The 21118-nt window shown below is 45.7% G+C and overlaps 2 protein-coding genes across 3 annotated transcripts in view; one reads left to right on the forward strand and one right to left on the reverse strand.

Moving 5' to 3' along the window:
• Positions 1–636: 636 nt before the first annotated feature.
• On the forward strand, positions 637–15626 carry F2 (coagulation factor II, thrombin). The gene is made up of 14 exons (XM_063092490.1): positions 637–715; positions 1070–1233; positions 1909–1933; positions 2268–2318; positions 3750–3855; positions 3954–4090; positions 5708–6055; positions 6382–6510; positions 6588–6714; positions 7221–7388; positions 7887–8060; positions 8299–8480; positions 15173–15243; positions 15404–15626. Exons 1-14 carry the CDS (start codon positions 637–639, stop codon positions 15545–15547), a joined length of 1905 nt encoding a protein of 634 aa, XP_062948560.1. The 3' UTR covers positions 15548–15626.
• Positions 15627–18449: 2823 nt separating this feature from the next.
• The window catches only part of CKAP5 (cytoskeleton associated protein 5), a 100819-nt gene continuing 98150 nt past the window's right edge, over positions 18450–21118 (reverse strand). For both annotated transcript variants that reach the window (XM_063092489.1, XM_063092488.1), the window contains exons 43-44: positions 19330–19481; positions 18450–19177 (exon numbers count right to left, since the gene is read on the reverse strand). In XM_063092489.1, the coding sequence (XP_062948559.1) occupies positions 18935–19177; positions 19330–19481 (395 nt within the window). In that variant the 3' untranslated portion in view covers positions 18450–18934. The remainder of the gene's footprint in view (positions 19178–19329; positions 19482–21118) is intronic.

Consider the following 21118-nt stretch of genomic DNA (forward strand, 5'->3'; position numbering starts at 1 on the left):
ACGCCTCCCCAGCACCCCAACAGGAAAGAGGAGAAATGGGAGCCCCATCAGCGGCTGGGAGGCCATTCCGATCCCCAGGGCATCCTGGGGCACAGGAGCAGCTTTCATCTGGCCACATCCTTGTCTCTATTTCTAATATCTGTGTATTGTGATTACACACACCTTCCCATTGGTTTACATACATAGATCTACTGATTACTAAGCATTTACTATATTTAATGGCCTTTACATTCATAATCTCTTTTAGTCCACATCACAATGAATTATTCCCATGGTACAGATAAGGAAACTGAGGCCTACAGAGATTAAAGCAACCATCACTGTGTGTTAAGATTAGAAGGAGCCTCAAGAAGGTCTTAGGACCCCATTGGTCCAGGTTCGCCCATGTCTCAGGGAGGGCAGGGGTGGGTGGTGAAGGTTATAGTGACCTTTTCTTTGTGACTTCCAGACCATCCATCCTGGTTCCAGGAGGACCTGTCCTCCCAGATGGCGGGGGTGGGCAGGAGAACTATCTATCCATTTGACCCCATGGCCCTGGCCCACTGACCTCTCCCTCTCCGCTGATTTCTTCATGTTAGTTCAACATTAACCCAGAGGGGTCAGGACGATCACCCAGAGTCCCAGTGCCTACACACTATGGAGCACGTTCGAGGCCTGCGGCTACCTGGCTGCCTGGCCCTGGCTGCCCTGTTTAGCCTTGTGCACAGCCAGCATGGTAAGGAGGGATTAGCAGCTGGGATAGGCAGAGGACTGCAGTGGGGGGCCATGGGCTGCAGTCTTCTGTCAATAGAGAACACAGGGCCGGCCCCTAGGAGGGTCTCAGCCCATGTATCCAGCTTAGGGAAGGAGTCAGGTGCTCAGGGCTGGACGGAGGGGACTGGGTGGGAGATGACCAATGAAAGGAGGGCAGCTGGGGGGTTACGTTTAGCAGCCTTCTAAGTGCTTCCACCATCCCAGACGCCTCTCAGAAGCCGGTGGGGCAGGTCAGGCTTGCTTCCTGCCCTTCCACTCTCCATGGCCAAGACAGCCTGGCTCCTGAGGCCACTGTCCTACAACCCTTCTCCTACAGTGTTCCTGGCCCCTCAGCAAGCACTGTCGCTGCTCCAGCGGGTCCGACGTGCCAACAGTGGCTTCCTGGAGGAGATGCGCCAGGGCAACCTGGAGCGGGAGTGCGTGGAGGAGCTCTGCAGCTACGAGGAGGCCTCTGAGGCCCTGGAGGCCCCCAATGCCTTGGTGAGCCGTGGGCTGCTGGGGAGGGAGGCCCGGTGTCCCACAGGGGTGAGCGAGCAACGTCACTGCTCTTTCACCGTGAGTGACTTCAGCTCAACTCTGAGCCTCATGTCACTGGGCTGGCAAGATGAGTACCCTCGGACTTTCTTGAGGGTGCCTACACCTGGGCAGTGTCAGGGTTGCAGGGTCTGGTGAGGCTCCGTGACATGAGAGGCCTCAGGCTTCAGATATGTGTCTACACTGGGGGACTCTAGAGCCCCGGGCCTGGCCCCTGTGGTCTCCTCAGCCACAGCCTTTCTGCTACTTCTGTGCCTCCCTCGGGGGATGGGGCTGTGATGAGGCCAGGAGTCCTGGGCTCAGGCCACCGTGTGCCTGGAGCTCTGTGCAGCCTCGCCCTTCCTTGGGGCTCTTCCAGGCCCATGCCCCCCTCTTCTCCCATCCACGCCAGGCCAGGGGATCCCCATTTAGTCTCCGTGTGTGTGTTGGGGGGAACTCCCCTTTCCTCAAATACTCTTCTCCTTTTAGAAACAAAAGTAGGAAACTCTGCCACAAACCTCCCCAGAGCCTGACCCCTATGTGACCAGGGAGGGAAAGAGGAAAGTATAAGGAGAAGACATAACGTTCACAAAAACACACCAGGACCCTGCCATAGTCTCACTCCCAGCCCTTGTTTTTCAGGATATATTCTGGGCCAAGTACACAGGTGAGCACCGGGAAGGGTTTGACCCAGGAAGGGAGGCCTGGGGACGCCAATTAGAGATGTTCTAGCCCAGAGAATCTTCTGGCACATCTAGTCATCCTTCCATCCATCCGCCCATTCCTCTTGACTAACTGACTGACTGACTTCTCCCTCCCTCCCTCCCTTCTTTCCTTCTGTCTGTCCGTCTCTCTGTTTCTGAATGTCATTTTTGGATCCCCATACCAGCCAGCTGTAAAAAAAAAAAAAAAAAAAGTGCTGAATGTCATTCCACCCACCCTCTACTCCAGTCCGTCCTATCCCTACTGCAATCGCAAAGGTGTTTCTGGATCTTTTCCAGCTTGTGAGTCGGTGAGGAAACCTCGAGAAAAGCTCATTGCATGTCTGGAAGGTGAGGAACCAAGTAGGGGGTGCGGGAACAGGGGAGCCTGGGAGAAGAGGAGAGCAGGGATGGGTTAGGAGCTGTGGTCCAGTGGTGGCCGTCTCCAGCATCTGCCGGTGCCTTTCTGTTCCTGTGGTCACGGATGTGTCTTTGAACCCGTTCTGTGTCTGGCATCAGTAAGGTGATTAATGTTGGAGGAACAAATGAATGAAAGGGTAATGAATTAATGTGTAAGGCCTCTTTCTCATCTGCCTGACCAGAGCCTCTGCCTACCCTGGTCCAAGCTCTGATGATGTCACTTTCATTGTCCAAAACTTTTAGTGGCTCCCCATTGCCCACAGAATAAAGCACAGGCTTCCCAGCCTGGCAAACTTCGCAGGTTCTGGCCTTAACTTCCCCTTTTAGCCTTAACTCTTATTGCACCAAACACGAACCCAAACCCTCAGCTACTCTGACAGCAAGCACTTCTCTAAACATACCAAGATGTTTCTACTTCCTGGCCCTTGCTTACACTGTCACCTTCCTCTGAAGCAATCATCACCATCTACTGAAAACATCCCTATCCTTCAAGGACTAATTCAAATGACACCACTTTCACTGAGCTTTCTGGAAGCCTCCCCCCCACCATCCTTTCACAGAGCTCTAAATACACCTTTCATATGACAACAGGCTCCACTACATGGAACTCTTTAATCATTGGCCATACTTTGTTTTGTTAAATAACTTACCAAATATTTTACTAAGTTGCTGCTATGTGCCAGGCACTGTGTCAGGAAAAAAAAAAAAAAAAAGAGAGAGAATCTAATATAGTCCCTGCCTTCAAGGAGCTCACAATCTCATAGGAAAACAAAAATATGAAACATTGAAGTGATTGCTAGAAAAGTTCTGTTCAAGGTGCTGAGAGAACATGGGAGAAGGAGCCTTTGTTTTGCCAGCAGAATCAGGGATGGCTTCCCAGAAGAAGCAGAGTTTTACCAGGCCTTGTGGGATGCACTGATGAACAAATGGGAGAGCCTTCCAGGCAGAGGAAAGAGCCTATGCAAAGGCCCTGGGGCATCAGGAGCTAAGTTAACAGGGACAGGTAGATCAGGGCCAGATAAAAATAATCTTGTTCACTTTTTCATCCTGTTGGCCATGAAGACCCAATGAATGGAAGCTCTATCAGGGCAGGGACTTACCTTGACTGAGACTGTCTTATGCATCTATATGTCCTTAGTGCCTGGCACAGTGACTGTCACATGGTGGGCACTCAGTGAATATTTGGTGACTACTGTTAAATGAACTGGAGAACTGTTGTGTGCACAGGAGGCACTGATTAAATGCAGGTTAAGTATCGTGGATCACAGAGAGCTTGTAGGGGCTGGACAGACAGAGCTTTGTGGGAGAGGAGGGGAATAAATCCTCAGGATCCGGTGCTGACCTGGGCTGGGGTCTCTGCAGGTAACTGTGCCGAGGGTCTGGGTATGAACTACCGAGGGAATGTGAACTTCACCCGGTCGGGCATCGAGTGCCAACTATGGAGGAGTCGCTACCCACATAAGCCTGAGTGAGTGACAGGCAGGCCTGTCCACCAGTGGGTTGAGAATAGGGAGCAAGGACACACTGGGTAGGCACAGCCTCCTGCTGAGCAACTTCCTATTCCAGAATCAACTCCACCACCCATCCTGGGACTGACCTGCGGGAGAATTTCTGCCGCAACCCCGACGGCAGCACGACGGGGCCCTGGTGCTACACTACAGACCCCACTGTGCGGAGGGAGGAATGCAGCATCCCTGTCTGTGGTGAGCTGGGGTGATCAAGTGGCCCATGGCCGAGGCCCAGGATCTCCATGGGGCCTGGCAGCCTGAGATGGGGACAAGATCCTGGCTGCCATCAGAGGGGTGTTAGCCATTCAAAACACACTTGTGCCCGTTAGTCAGTGAAGGTGGGAGACCTGGGGGAGTTGGCTTCCAGCCTCCTCCCACCTCTCCCTCTCCAGTGTTGACTTCCTTTATGATCCAGGCTGTGGCTCATTCCAAACAAGCTGTCCTTCCTGCTCAAGGTCCTCTAGGCAACCCTCCTAGCCATTTCGGCCCACATGCCCTATTTTGAACACCGCAGAGCATGCCTCATTCAGTTCAGCCCTGCATGATTCTGTCATTGTTATTTCCCATGGTGTGTTAGTCAGCTGTAGCCACAGTGATGCTGCAAAACGACCAACCACAACATCTCAGGGGCATGCCACAATAAGCATTTGTTTCTTATGTGACCGAGGGTCTGCTGGGCAGCTTTGCTGATCTCAGCTGCACCCGCTGATGGGCCTGTGGGGTCTGATGTAGGTGGGGCTTGGCCCATGGCTCAGCTTCAGATGATGAGTCCACCTGAGCTTGGTTCCTCGCTGGGGAGTGGGTCCAGGGCTGCTCCACTGTATCCATGCTGGGGCGGAGGCTCAAAAGGCAGCAATTACCTGGGGAAGTTCTTCTCACGGTGATGGCAGGAGCACAAAACAATGGGCGGAAACACACCATTTGCCTTATAGCCTAGGCTTGGAACTGGCATAGTCTCGTCCATGTTTCCTTGTCTAGAGCAAGTCACATGATCAAGGCAAAGTCAAGAGGTGAAATACACCTCTGCCTGTAAAATCACAGGGCAAAAGATGTGGATACAGGCAGGGGTAAAGAATCCTTGCCAGTTATTCAGTTCACCAAACCTACGTGTTTTTTGTTCTTTGTGCATCGCTGGTGGAGCCACTGCTCGACCCTGGGATTGGTTTTATAGCAAGTTACCAATCCTCATAACAAAAACAGCTACATTTTATACTCCCCACCCCCACCTCCACATACTGGTGATAAATACCTTGCAGGCATGCTGAAATTGACCTGCCACCCAAGTAGACATTGGTAGTTGACCCCCGCAATCCTTCTTGCTGTGCCCCTATAAAAACACAGAATCCTTAAAAAAACTTCTGGCAGTCACTACCAATAGCCCAGGAGGCCAAACCCGGTTACTACCTCTGGCTAATTACGTGCCAGTCACTTGTGCTGTGTATGTGTATATATATATATATATATGTGACCAGTAAGGGAGGGGATCGCAACCCTTGGCTTGGTGTCGCCGGCACCGCGCTCAGCCAGTGAGTGCACCCGCCATCCCTATATAGGATCCGAACCCGCGGCGGGAGCGCCGCTGCGCTCCCAAGTGAGCCACGGGGCCGGCCCATGTATATTTTGTTTAATCCTCTCAACAACTCTGCAAGAACGGCATGAGCAACCCCTTTAAAGGCAGGCAAGCTGAAGCTCAGAGAGGCGAGTTCCCTGAGGTCTTACAGGCAGAAAGCGGGCCAGGCGGATTCAAGTCCTCGTCTGTCCGGCTCCGTGCCTGGTCCCACCCACTCTATCCCTTGCCTCCCCACCCACTAGGCCAGCAGCGCGTCACTGTGGAGATGACCCCGCGCGCTGGAGGCTGCAGGGTGAACACTTCACCTTCGTCGGAGCAGTGCAGGGTGAACAAGTCACCTGCATCGGAGGAGTGCATCCCCGAGCGGGGCCGGCAGTACCAGGGGCGCCTGGCGGTGACCACACAAGGGTCCCCCTGCCTGGCCTGGGCCAGCGCACAGGCCAAGTCCCTGAGCAAGGACCAGGACTTCAACCCAGAGGTACGGCTGGTGGAGAACTTCTGCCGCAACCCAGACGGGGATGAGGAGGGCGCCTGGTGCTACGTGGCGGGGCAGCCTGGCGACTTTGAGTACTGCGACCTCAACTATTGCGGTGAGCGGGCACGGCAGGGGGCCTGAGACGCAGGGAACGAAGCCTGGAGGGAATAAGTACAGTCACCTTCGCTTACCTGAAGGCACGTGCGCACGGCAGCGCGTTCATTACAGCCTTCCAGCAACCGGGCGGGCCTAAGTCCTGTCCCCATTTTACAGACGAGCACACTGAGGCCTGGGGAGGTTGTTACCTAGTAACCCAGGAGCGCGTGCGCTCTTAACCTCTGCACCAAATGGCCTACAAGGCCAGCAGGGGGCTTGGAAAGGTCTAGGGGGTCGGTGAGGAATGGCCCGGCCCAGCCCCATCCGCTGCCCGGGTCCCTACAGAGGAGGCCTTGGACGAGGAGGCAGGAGACGGGCTGGGCGAGGAGCCGGATGCAGCCATCGGAGGGCGCACCACCGCCAAGGAGTTCCAGACCTTCTTCAACGAGAAGACCTTCGGCTCCGGGGAGGCAGGTGAGGCGGCCGGCATGCGCGAGGCCGCGGTGCTGCTTGGCCGGGATGGTCCCCTCACGGTCCGGCTTGCTCCGCAGACTGTGGGCTGCGGCCTCTGTTCGAGAAGAAGTCGCAGGAGGACAAAACGGAAAACGAGCTTTTCGAATCCTACATCGACGGGCGCATCGTGGAGGGCTGGGATGCACAGATTGGCATAGCGCCCTGGTGCGTCCTGGAGCCCTGCGCTGCCCTCCACTCCGCCCCACCCCCTGTGCTTGGAAGACCTCGCCGCCCTCACAGACCCCGGCTTTGCACATAACAGTAGCTGAGCGTCCATGGTCTCCTCGAATCCTCCAGCAACCACATGCGATGCGGGGTCTATTACTTCTCCTAAGCAGATGGTGAAGCTGAGGCTCAGAGAGCTTAAGTGACTCACCTCGGGCATGTTGCTAATGGGTTGCAGTCGGGACTTGCATCCAGTTCTTATGGTTCCAGAGCCGAGCTAAGATGTGGGAACTCTGGACTGGAGGAAGCTGGGGGGGGGGGGGGGGGGCGGGGCGGGGGGTGCAAAAAGCAGGAGGCCCCAGTCCCCAAAGACGGCCAGGCCAAGCTGGGATCTGGGCTCAGGAAGGAGGTCTGTCCAGATAGTTCTTAAAACCGGGACTTTCTACTTTTAGGGCTGGTGGAGAGGCAGTGCCCCAGCTCCTAATGCTTCCTGATCCCCCTTCCAGGCAGGTGATGCTTTTCCGGAAGAGTCCCCAGGAGCTGCTGTGCGGCGCCACCCTCATCAGTGACCGCTGGGTCCTCACGGCTGCCCACTGCCTCCTGTACCCACCCTGGGCCAAGAATTTCACTGTGAACGACCTTCTGGTGCGCATTGGCAAGCACTCACGCACCAGGTACAGAACTGGTGGCCCATGGGTGTCTGGAAGGAGTCTGAGTCCTCCAGAGTGACCATGAGGGGCTCCTGTGGTTCTGGGGTGTGTGGGATATGTCTGTACATTCCCCACAATGTGATATCCCAGCAGTCCCCGCTGGGAAGTCCATTTGGCCATGTTCTGACTGAGACTTGGAGCTGGGGACAGAGAACGAAATCCTGGTCTGCCCCCAGCTCCCCTCCAGACACCAGGACATGGCCTCAGTGGGCATCTCTGAAAATTAAGACTCTTTGGAACAGAGCATGCCACCTGTGCCCTGTCCCTGTCTGCCTGTGTTGTCTGACTCCAAAGCCCAGGGGGCTGCCAAGGCAGAAGCCAGCCGTCCTGTCACTGGGGAACTGCTGGTCACTTTTACTCCAGATCCTGAGGGCAGGTAGTTAGTTTCCTTTCTCAGGGAACCAGCTACCCCTCACTGCATGAGCCTGCAGCTTTTCCATTTCTTTGTTGGGGTCTGCCCAGGTATGAGCGAAACATTGAGAAGATCTCCATGCTGGAAGAGATCTACATCCACCCCAAGTACAACTGGCGGGACAACCTGGACCGGGACATCGCTCTGCTGAAGCTCAAGAAGCCCATAGCCTTCAGCGACTACATTCACCCTGTGTGCCTGCCTGACAAGGAGACAGTGGCCAGGTGGGACAGCCAGAGGGCCGCTAGCTGAGGGGGGCATAGGCTGAGTTCTGGGCCTGGCTCTGACACTGTGTAGCCTTGCAGAAGCTCCTTCCAATTTCCAGGCCTCAGTCTCTTGGAGTAAAGCCAAAAATTCTTTTCTGCACTGGTGTTTTATATTTTGGTCTCTAAGGAATGTTGTTGGGGCTGGGAAGCTCCTGGAGGGGTCAGTTCTCACCAGGTCCTTCTCACTTCCCCAAAGCTTGCTCCAGGCTGGATACAAAGGGCGGGTGACAGGCTGGGGCAACCTGAAGGAGACATGGACAAACCATGCTGATGAGTTGCAGCCCAAAGTGCTGCAGGTGGTGAATCTGCCCATCGTGGAGCGGCCGGTCTGCAAGGCCTCCACCCGGATCCGCATCACCGACAACATGTTCTGTGCTGGCAAGTCTCTGCTTGGTGGGCCCAGGGAATAGCAGGGACTCGGGGTTGGGAGGATCAAGACATGTTACGAACACAGACCTGGGTTTGAGTCCTGGCTCCAGTCATTTCCAGGCCACATGACTTTGGGCAAGTTGCCTAACCTCTTGGTGGCTCAGTTTCTTCCTCTGTAAAATGGAGATAACAGTCTGTATCCCATGTTGTGTGAAGGTTAACCGAGATGGTGTGCAGAAAGTGCTTGGCATGGTGCCACCAGTTAAGTGTTCAATATATGTGAGCTCGGATAGCAGCCAGAGGCCAAAAGAAAAAAATGCTTTTCTCATCCAGGATCCAATCCAGGATCACACATTGTGCTTAGTTGTCAGACTTTGTTCGTCTTCCATGACCTTGACCTATGTGACAAGTACAGTGCAGTTTTTCTGTAGGTGTGGGTTTGTTTAAGTTTTCTTCATGATCAGATTCAGGCTGAGTTATGTTGTATCCTTCTCAGTGCGTCTTATTTAATGGGCATGTGATGTCAACTCATCCCATAACTGATGACATTAACTCTGACCTCTCGATTCAGGTGATGTCTGCCTGGCTTCTCATGGTAAAGTTCTGTTTTTCCCTTTGTAATTAATAAATATCTACCTGAGAGATATTTTGATATTTTGTATCCTGTTTCTCATCAAATTGTTTTTCCAATTATGGTGGTACCAAGTGGTGGCTTTCTAATTCTGTCATTCCACATGTATTAGTTATTTTTATTGTAAAGAGCTTTCCTGTGGGAGTCCCTTCAGGCTGGCTTCTGTGACTTCTGGAGACAACCCTGTCATTCTTTGAGTACTTTCTTACTTTCTAGCATGGCAAGATATTCCAGGTACATCCTGCTTTCCTTATTGCATTCTTCAATCAGCCATTTCTCCAAGGAACATTCTAGTAGAGAATGGTATGTAGAACCCCAAATCTGGGTACTAGGTGTGCACATTGCTACTAGGTCCGTCTTTGATTCTAGTTCCTCTCAGTGGACAGAATCAGAAAATATATATATGATGCATACACCAACGTCTATATCTATATTTACATCTGTCTATCTCAAAAACCATGAGGTCATATTGAAACCTCTAATTCCAATCCAACACCACGGGATTAGTTTTAGCTTCTCTCTTTCCATATTCCACAGCAGTTACTCTCTCTGCTGACAGTGAGAAACCTGTTTCACTATTCATACTGTCTTTACTTATTTGATCAATACTAGAATACAGTTTCTGAATCCCTCATCCACAGCACTATGAAAAGCAATCCTACTAACTAGAGTTCAGCATTTCTTTAAAGTTGGTATTGTCTTTAGCCCAAATATATAGTAAAAATACTGTGTTCAAAAGTTACTTACTTGGCTTAATTCTTTTCCCCTGTTCTCTCTGTTATTTATTTAAAATACCATTAGGCTCATTTGTTTCTGATTATATTCGATTTTGCCCCCCATCTTTGTTGTGTTTATTTGTTTATTTTTGGAGTATATGAAATGTTAACATGGTTCTAAAAGTCATATGATATCCCTGTGCCCAATGAACTAAAAAAAACCCCCCAAAAACAGACCTGTTAAAACACATACGGGGCCGAAAAAAAAAAAAAAAAAAACACATACGGGGCCGGCCCATGGCTCACTTGGGAGAGTGTGGTGCTGATAACGCCAAGGGCCCGGGTTCGGATCCCATACAGGGATGGCCGGTTTGCTCACTGGGTGAGTTTGGTGCTGACAACACTAAGTCAAGGGTTAAGATCCCCTTACCGGTCATCTTTAAAAAAAAAACAACACATACACTCAGAGAAGTGACAGATCCTTCCTTCTATCCTGTTCTCACTCCCCATCTTTTCCACTTCATTTCCGTCTACGTCCTGAAGCTAACCAATCTCATTCATTTGTGTTTATTTGCTGTGTTTCTATTGGCACAAATGAGCAGATGTGTGTATTTTATTTCCCTTTCTATATTACACAAAGGGTAGCATATTATAAATAATCTTTTGCACTTTGCTTTTTTCACTTAATGTATCCTGGAAATTCACTTCATATTGGTTATAGAGTTTTTCCTTATTCATTTAAAACAACTGTATAGCCACATTGTACTCCATTATGTGGATGTACCATAGTTCATTCAACCATTTTTCCACATATGGACATAGAGTTTCCAATATTCTGCAACTACAAACAATGCTTCAGTGAATAACTTTGTGCATATATATTTTTGTATAACTGGAGGTGTATTTTCTAGTAAATTTCTAGAAGTGGTGTTGCTAGGTCAAAAGGTAAACACACATGCAGTTTTGTTAGCTACTTCCACATTTCTTTCTGTAAGTATCATGCCAATTTGCATTTCCGTTTGCAGTGTATGAGAATGCCTGTTTTCCCACAGCCATGCCAACACGAGGTGTCATACTTTTTAATTTTCATCAATCTGAGAGGTGAGAAGTAGCATCTCGATATAGTTTTAATTTGCATTTTTCTAATTGAAAATGAGGTCGACCATCTTTTCATGTGCTTAAGGACCATTTTTATATATTTTTTTGTGAATTGTCTCTTCATGATTTTTTTGCCCATTTTTTGTCCTTTTCCCATCAATTTTTAAGAACTTTTCATATACAAGGGGTCTTCAGAAAGTTAATGGAAAGATTCGTATTAGTTTTAATTTCATTTTTTCCATGAACTTTTTGAAGTACCCACGTATTAGTGATATTAGGCCGTTGTTATATACGTTGCAAATGTTTTCTCCCAGTTTATCAGTCATTTCTTAACCTTGAGTATATTTTTTTGCCATGCAATTAATTTATTATTTTTTTTTGGTGGATGGTACTAATCTTTTATTTTATCGAATCTGGATTTTGAAAGAGTTCGAAAAACTTTTTCTTAAACCCAGGTCATAGAAGAATTCACTTGTGTTTTCTTCTATTACCTGGTTTCATTTTTCTGCACTTAGATCCCTGACTCATGGGGTTTGTTCTTGTGTTTGATGTGTGGCATAGATCTAATTTGTCTTTTTTTTTTTTTTTTTCTTTTTCGTGACCGGCACTCAGCCAGTGAGTGTACCGGCCATTCCTATATAGGATCCGAACCCGCGGCCGCTGGGAGCGTCGCCGCGCTCCCAGCGCAGCACCCTCCCGAGTGCGCCACAGGCTCGGCCCTAATTTGTCTTTTTCCAAATGGCTATAGCACTTATTAAAAATTCTCTTTACTCCAATGATTTGAGATGTCACCGTAATCACATTCTAGGTGTTATGTGTGCTTGAGTATGTTTCTGGACATCCTATTCATTTCACCTGGTCTGTTGTCTGTTGTTGTACCAGCACCACACTGTTTTAATTATAGAGGTTTTAGTGTATGTTTTGGGGGGGTTTTTTTTGGTGGCTGTCTGATACAAGAGTATGTTTCAATATCTGGTAGGGTTTATCTTTTCTCTTAGTTTTTCTTTTCCAGTGTTTTCCTAGCAATTCTTTCATGTTTGGTTTTCCATATGAACTTTAGTATTAACTTGTCTAGCTCCATACTGATAACAAAGGTTGTTGGTATATTTATTAGGATTATGGTACATCTATAAATTTAGGGAGAACTGATATCTTTTTGATGTTGAGTCACTCTATCCAAGGACAGGAAATGTCTTTTCATTTGTTCAAGTCCACTGTTACATCTTTTTGGATAGATATAATAGACTTGAACAAATGAAGAGATGTAGTCTTTTACTATATCTGCTGTGATGTAGTCTCTTACACCTTTTTCTCCTTTTCACCTTATTTTATGTATTTGTATTTTTTCTCATTTTTCTTAAATATATGAGTTAGTGGTCTGCCTGTTTTGCAAAAACAAACAAATACCTAGGAATTTGACTTATTAAATAATTAAGCCTATCATTTTCTATTCTGTACTTCATTAATTTCTGCTTTTATCTTTTTAAAAGTTTTTTTATGTTTTCTTCTGACTTACTTTACTGTTCTCTTTCTAGCTTTTTGAGCTGACAGTTTGGTTTATTTATTTTTTTGGTGGCTGGCCAGTATGGGATCTGAACCCTTGACCTTTGTGTTGGAACACTGTGCTCTAGCCAACTGAGCTAACTGGCCAGCTTGGTTTCTTTATTTTTGATCTTTTGTATTTACTCAGTAGGGCTATGCATTTTCGTCCTTTCATAGAAAACACTGTTGTTTTTGTTATCATTTTTGTGAAATTCTGTAATTAGTTTGTATTCCCCTTAAACCCAAGAGTTGTTTAATAGATGATTTTTAAATTTCAGGATAGTAGGGCCCTTTTGTACTCTGATTTTGTTAATTTTGAGTTTTGCTGCATTGGGATAAGACAGTATTGTATGTAATATTTCTACTGCATTTATGAAACTATTTCTTTTGAGAGGGCACACTGTTCGATCAATTTCTATGAATGTTACATGTGTGCTTGATGTGTATTCTCTATTATCCGTGTGTAAAGTTTGATATATATCCATAAATGTATGTTATTACTTCTTATTTAGGTCATTTGTATCCTTATGTAAGTTCAATCAATCTGTCTTTACTGAGTTTGGTATTTCTATCTGCCTCCTTGCATCTCTTGTAGTTTGTTATTTTATAAATGTGGTTGCTGTGTTATTTGGTGCAGATATTTATAACTGTTATTTACTCACTGTGAATTGTGGCTTTCAGCATTAAAAGTGTCCATTTAAAATTATTTTCAATTTCAGGATCACTATTCCTGTTCTCTTTTAAATTGCCTGCTATATCTTTGCCTGCCTCTCTAATTTTAGCCTCTGTGACTCACTTTGTTTTAGGTGTGTCTCTTATATATAGCATAGATGGGTCTTGCTTTGTGAGCCAAATTAAAACTTTTTCTTCTTTAATAGGTGAGCTAAGCCCATTCATATTTATTGATATGATTGATAGAATTAGTTTTAACTCTCATTATTTTGAAATTACTATGTGTATTATGTTTCACTTGCTGTGTTTTTTCTCTGTGATCTTTTTTTTTTTTTTTTTGCTTAAAGATATTTATGTATTTAGGAAGGTTTCATTTTGTTCTAGTGATTATCTTTGGGCTTAACACAGTTTTGAAATGCCCTTAGTTCCTATCTTGTTTTCTTATATAACTTTTCAATTATGCCTTTGAACTCCCACCTATTGGCTGTACAAAAATCAGAGTTGGGTGAACTTATTTTACTCCCCTCTTTCTCTTTTCCTGTCACATTTTTAGTTGCATTATTTCTACTTGTCAGAACAGCTAATCAATCCTTTTACTGAAGTTATCTCATTCATCTCTTGGCTGGATGAAGCTTGTCCTCTACTAGATTCTTCAAGAAGGGTCGAGGTATAGATTTTTCTGAGTTATTATGTAACTATTTTTCTACAGCCTTGAGATCTGAAGGTTGGCTTACTTGGATATAAAATCCACAGTTTACATTTTCTTTCCTTGGATTTTTAAAAAATATGGCTTTATTGCAGTTTGCTTTGTATGTTGTTTTTGAAAAGTCTGATGCCAGTATAATTCTTTTGTAAAGTTTTTGGTCTTTCTGCTTCGAGGCCTTGAGGATTTTTCATTTATCTTTAAAGCCTCACAGTTTTTTTGTTTTTTGGGTTTTGGTGATTGGCTGGTAAGGGGATCTTCAACCCTTGATATTGGTGTTACCAGCACTACACTCCAACCAAGTGAGCTAAACGGCCTGCCCTGCCTCACAGTTTTATCAGGATGTTTCTAAGTTGATTATTTCAGATTAATTTTGCAACATACCCAGTGGATCCTTTCAATATGTACATTCAAGTCATCTTTTATTTCTATGACATTTTCTTGTATTATATTCTTAGTTCTGTTCCATTGTTTTATTTTCCTTCTTCAGGGACTCAAATTTATTCTTTGGTCTGACTTCCATTTCTGCTTTTCATTTCTTCACATTTTGTCCATTTAATTTTTGAATTTCTGATTCAAAATGTTTTTTCATACCCACAACTTTGTTACAGTTTTCTTCTGTTTTGTGTGTTTTGAAGATTTTTATTACCTGAGGGCCTTTTTATTCTTTTCTATTTTCCTATAGTATTTTTATGTAGATCTATTTAGTTTTTATCTAGTCATTTTTGTAGATTTGGGGTTCTTTACAAGATTCCTAATTTGATTGCACCTGCTTCTTTTATCTAGTAGGTAATATTTTTCCACCGTCATCCCCACATAAGTTTTAGTAGTAGATATACAATTAAATATACTAAATTAATTTGAAGTTCGGTTGTTCTCAGTAGTATCTAGTTATGCTGAAGGTGTGTTTGCCGTGTGTGGTTTTATCATTGATGTTGTTCTGTATTGCTTGTGGAGGATGTGTGGGGAGATTTGGATAAAGGCAACTGCCATTATCCTCAGCTACCTAAATTTAACTTACTTTTGAAAAAAGTCATCTGCCTGTTGGGTGGAGAATGGATTATAGATGGGCAAAGTAGAATTAGGGAAACCAGTGGTTCAGGGGAGGGGTGTATGTGACTTGGCCAGGGGTAGAAATGGTAAGAAGTGGTTGGATTTGAGATATATGTTGAAAGTACAGCCAACAAGACACACTAAAGGATTAGACGTGTGGGGTGGGGAAGTAAAAGGAGGCCAAAGATGACTAGAAGGGGTCAAACGGACAATCATCAGATATATTTCTCAAAGGGAGTGACTGGAGTATGTGCTATGCTCCTGAGCACTGCTGTTCTCTTTCAAGGTTACAAGCCCCATGAGGGGAAACGAGGAGATGCTTGTGAAGGCGACAGTGGGGGACCCTTTGTCATGAAGGTATGCTTCTCTAAAAGCCAGGGATTGGTGGATAGATCTTGTGGGGATGGGGAGTGTTGGGTGAGCAGGGACTCCAGTTCTCAGAAAGAGTTGCCTGGCAGGGTGGTAATGATGCTACCTTGGACTTGACTGTGTTGGAAACCTCATCTTTCTTCCTCAGAATCCCTCTAACAACCGCTGGTATCAAATGGGCATCGTCTCATGGGGTGAAGGCTGTGACCGGGATGGGAAATATGGCTTCTACACACATGTGTTCCGCCTGAAGAAGTGGATACAGAAGGTCATTAATCAGTTTGGAGGTTAGGGGGCCACCCACATTCTGGGCTATTCACTATAAAATCCATTGAAATAATTATTTTTGTGGTTTGTTTCTAAAACTATAGCTCCCAATAAAAGTGACTATCAATGAGACTCAGTGCTCCCAGTGCTATTTATGGGCAGCTTTCTAGGTTGGGCTCAGGAGGAGCCAGTTATACTGATGGATAAACAGGACTTAAAGAATCCACCACTTAAGAACAGGGCCAGGTGAGAGGGGAGACGGCAGGCAGAACTTATGAGCACTAGAAATATTCCACACTCGGAGCTTTAATGAATTATTTAATTTAAGGGGTGGGTATCCTCATAAGAGGTAGGTGAGTAAATTGGGATTTGGAGAAGTACCTTGTCCAAGGTCACACAGCTAAAGAAGGTCAAAGTAGCACTTGAGACATAGAATACATCAAATGAGGCCTGTGCTTTTAGTTGCTCTGCTGGAGGGGCTGTAAACAGCTTGTCTTAGGATCAGAGAAGAGACAGAATAGGTGGAGTGATGGGTGAGTAGATCCAGGTTTCTCTACCTCAAATATTCCTTTTTTTTTTTTTTTAAAAAGATGACCGTAAGGGGATCTCAACCCTTGGCTTGGTGTTGTCAGCACCACGCTCAGCCAGTGAGCAAACTGGCCATCCCTACATAGGATCTGAACCCGTGGCCTTGGTGTTATCAGCACCACACTCTACCGAGTGAGCCACGGGCCAGCCCATACCTCAAATATTCCTAATAAGTCCCTACATCCTTCCTCATGTTACTAAAATGATGTTAGATCTATGTCCCCCAAAGTCTCAGTATTTTAAATGCCTTCATTTGGGAGTATCATGGAATACAGTGGTTAGGAGCATAGGCCCTAGCATCCGACTGCCCAAGTTCATATTCTGGCTCCAACCCTAAAACTGATAGCAATGGTCAAGTCACTTGACATCCCTGAACCTTAGTTTCTTTATATATTCAAAGATGTATATAATGACATTTCTTACCTCATAAGGTTTTGAGGATTCAAGGATATAACTTATACAGTATACTTTGCACCATGTCTAATGCCTGCTAAACTCTCCATAAACCACCACTGCTTGTATTTTCATTACTGCCTGGCAACTGGACTGGGCATCTGGCCTGGTATGTTGAAAGTTCCTCTGATGCTTACCTCCTTCCTCCTCTGGGCCCTGCAAAAAGCTTCCAGGAATTTTTCCTCACCCAGCAGTTATCAAACAGGAGCAATTTGTTTTTCCAAGAAATGGGATGTAGAGGGTCTCTAAGTGGATTCATAAATGTTTGGACAAATTTAAGTCTTAAGTCATAGGACTTCAAAGATGCCCTTTCATAGCACATTCTTCAAGGTTACTGTTGGCAGAGGTCATTGGTGTGGGACGGAGCACGGTTCAGACTCACTGTTGCTCTGCCACATAGTTCCACCAAGTCCTTAGTTAGGCCTTGGCACTATTCCTGTTAGGTGCAGTTATGACTCGGGGGACCTCACTGCCTACCATGGGTTTGGCAGTGATTTTCACCTGGTGTGAAATAAATGCTCATCAGTTGGCAATAATTACCTGAGGTCTGTGTTAAGTCTCATCCCTGAGCCTCCTCAGAGGGGAGCAATGAAGACTGAATGTCTGCCACAGGTACAGGATAGGGGAGTGGAGCACGGGTCACGTGCTCACTGTTCTTGGCCTAGGGTCTTCAACTAACGTGCATGGTTTGAAGCAGGAAGGAACCCAAGATAGGTATCTTTAGCCCCCTCCCTTCACCTTTTTATCTTCTCATTTTTTCAATACATCAGGCAACAGAGAATTAGGACAGAGTTCCTTGGGCTCATTCTTTGGTTCTGGTTGACCAGAAAGCAGGGTAAAAACAGAAATTCAGTGAGCTTGCAGGATCTTGACAGCCAGAGCTTTCACCAGAGAAAGGGGGAAGGGATCAAGAATTAGGTGTAATACCCAGAATCTGCCTTATAAATAAAAGCACACATTCTTATAAGACTTTCCCTCCAACATAGCAGTCAGTTTTGTAAGCTCTGGGCACTTGGGTTTTTCAAATTAGCTGTGCTAATTCTGGACCCGAGTGCAGCCACTCTTTCTAATATGTTCTTCTACCAAGGCAATAGACTCCATCTCCCCTTCTCCGAACACATACCCACCCCTATGTGCCACTATAAGGGAGAGAGGCAAGTTTAATTTCAGGCAGCATAGGGGCCACCTGAAAATAATGACCAGAACCAAGAGAGGATTCATTTGATGGAAAAACAATAGAGGATTCATTTTCCAACAAGCTTTCATTTCTTGCACACCAATTAGTAGCGAAGGGGGGATAAAAAAGTTCCTTTGAACCTTATGCTTGCCTAAAAAGTCTCCCCCTGAATCCAGAACCTCTTAGTCCTGAAGAGTTTTACTGACTGTGGAAGGAGGCCCTGTGGAATTTATTCCAGCGAATATTCAGTTCACTTTCTGATCCCTCAATCAGACTGAATGTGAAGCAGTTGTTAGTCTTGACCAAAAGAGACTCAGAAACCAGGCAGGAAACTACTAAGCTCTCCCAAACTCCATTAGTCAAATGAACCAAATCCAGTTGCAATATAGTCTGGTCAATCCCCAGGTGCAATCTCATGTGCATTTGGGCAGAAAAGTGACAGGATGCCTAGGAGCTCCTTGGAACCACTGGTGATGATGGGAGGGAAGTCATGACCAAGACCTCAAAACCAGGAAGGATGAGATTTCTCTGCTCCCCAGGAGCTGCCTTCTATTCCTAAGGAGTAAAAGCTCCAAGTCTGTGAGCCAAGAAAAGGTGGAGATAGGTAAGCAATAATTAACCTTTCTTTAACTGGCTGAATACCCAGCTGGTCCCAAAACAGGTGACAGAAAGAGCTGCCCAACACTCCCAAATATGGAGTATCTTGGGAGACAGGGACAGTTAATGCAAACTTTATTTATAAAAGACTCTTAAATTAGTTGTATCATGCCATGCATTCATACAGAATACAATGACCCTTCAGGGCTACAGGGGGAAGAGCTCACAAACTGAAAGGAAAACTATTAAAGAGTTTCTAATAGTTAAAGCTAGGAAAGATTAGGATGATTTTACAATGAGCAGTTAAAAATAAAACAAAAGAAAAAGGATACAGAAACTAGTCTGAGCTGAGAGGAGGGTGGCTGTTTACAAGTCTGTACACTAAACTAATCCACAGACAGTCTTCTAGAGAGGCGGATGCTGACGGAGAGAAGCGGAGTATGTACAAATGCTTGTGCCACAACGACTCCTCCCCCAGCTCCACGGCATGATACATACAACCAGTCTGTGTCACTAGGCCTGCCGAGGCCCCTTTAAACTATGAAGACTTCTAGTTTAGTAAACTAAAGCTGCAGGGTGCCAGGGGATGGGGCAGCTTCATTTGCGACTGCTCTTTATTCTCTCCAGTCTTTTTTTCAAGTCATCAATGTTAGCTGTGGAGGAGGATGTGGTCATGGTTCCTGAAGAGTGAGTCTGGTTAGAATCCAGGTCTGAATGCTGGTGCTGCTCCCGTGACTCCCGGAGCTGAGAGAGTTTGCTGTGGAGCATGTCTGTGGAAGAGGCGACAGTAGGAACTGCTGGTTTGGAGAGCAAAGAGGTCAAAGGAGGTCGGTCATCTTGCTATTGAGAGAAGAGGAGACATTGACAAGCAGGTCAAGATGCAGCTCCAGAACAACATACACCAAGACTGAGCCCCTCCCCTATGGGCCAGCCTGTCCCTGACCTGCTTATCACTGCCCTCCCTGATGTGCACAGAAGGAAAGAAGCAGTACCTTTGCATTGTCCAGGCCACATCGCTGTCGGAGGATTTTTAGCCTTTCCAGGTATACAGATGGTCCCACCTCTTCTCCATTTGTGTTACCTATGGAGGACACTGTGCTTGTGGGAGTGGGCACACATGTGACCTCCATCTGGGGAGAGATGCCTAGAGACAAAAATGTAGAAAGAATACTCAGACACATACTGCCCTTCTAGATTGCCTTTGGTTAATCTGCCACCAAAGAGAGCAATTAAGAATTCCCTGGGGCTTAAATATTGCCACCGTACTTGAACACTAAAAAATCCACAAAAGTTGACCTGGCAATGGTGATAAAGGAGCCCTGAAACATATAAGATAAACTTCACGAGAACTTTGAATTGATACAGAAAGGCAGAATGTAATTGGGTTTTCTGTCTACATCCTGGGTTACACAGAGACTTGTATTCCAGTAATCCCACTGCTAATTTGGGCAATCCGATAAACCTAAGCTTCTCCTGAGGACATTATAATTGCCCAAATGAAAAACCTGAGGACCTTAAATATTTAGAAGAATTAGATTAGGTTCAGCCTAGGTGACACACAGGGGAAAGCTCTTATTCAAACCTGTGAAGGATAGCATGGAGCTCAAGGTACTGCATAGTCATGAAGAAGAGAGGGAGAAGCTGAGGTATCCAACAAACATCTAAAGAGGGAACAGGAAGTGCAGTATCTGCAATCCCATCACTAAGACCAATATTCTGGCAGGAGACGGGAAAACCAAAAACTAAGCCAAAACATCAAAAAATTCTATTACAGTTCCTAAATTTCTGAGAAGGAACAATCATAAAATGTAGGCATTTAAAATACCTAGTTTGATATCAATGAAAATGCATTACATAGGCCCCAAGATAAGGTACTATGAGGAAGAATTACCTTATAGGAAATAGAAAAGTAAAACAGGATACTCCAGGGAAAAAGGAATCCTTTAATGTGAAGATGAGAATATTCTGGGAGAGTGAAAAATGAATGAAGAATAATGTAAAAGCCAGCAATAAGATACATTTGAATACTTTCAGGCATAAAGCCAATTCAATAATCAGTGGGGATCACATACTTGTACTGCAAAGGTGATGTTTAGGCCGAAAATATCAATCAAATATTCAACATCACCAGAAAGGATTTTAGAAATGGGAGGAGTCCCTACCCTGGTTGATGAAACCACGTATTTCCATAAATGGTATACTATTTGACATTCTGCTCAACACATTTCAAGAAAAAGACTCAAGTTCTTGGAGAGGGAAAATTTAAAGTGTCAAAAACAAAAACAGTTGTTTAAGAGAACACAACTGAAATGAAGCTTCTGCCTTAGCAAGATGCATGCTGATAGAGATAGGACTGGGGTCTGAAAAACGACAAAGGAAAGCACTTTTACAGATAAAGAAGCTCTTGAATGTAAGTGAACTTTATAGAGCCTGGAAAGAACTAAAAACAGGACAAATGTGAGAGCTTTCCTCTGCACTAACAAGAGGGGACTTTTGCAGTTGGATCTGTCTTTTCTCTGTTTTAAGGCTCATGACAGATATTTCCTACAACTGAAACCTCCTAAGTCTACCATTTTTTTTTTTTTTTTTGCGACTGCCCAGTATGGGAATCTGAACTCTTGACCTTGGTGTTCCAAGGCTGCACTCTAAGAAACTGAGCCAACTGGCCAGCCCTAAGTCTACCTTTTGTCTCTAGATCCTCTGAGCAGTAATTCTCAGGGGGTGACTTTTTCACTGAGGGGACAGTAACATTTTAGCTTAAACTTAGTTATTGCATTCATT

Source organism: Cynocephalus volans, chromosome 4 (assembly GCF_027409185.1).
Source record: "Cynocephalus volans isolate mCynVol1 chromosome 4, mCynVol1.pri, whole genome shotgun sequence".
Classification (NCBI taxonomy): Eukaryota; Metazoa; Chordata; class Mammalia; order Dermoptera; family Cynocephalidae; genus Cynocephalus; species Cynocephalus volans.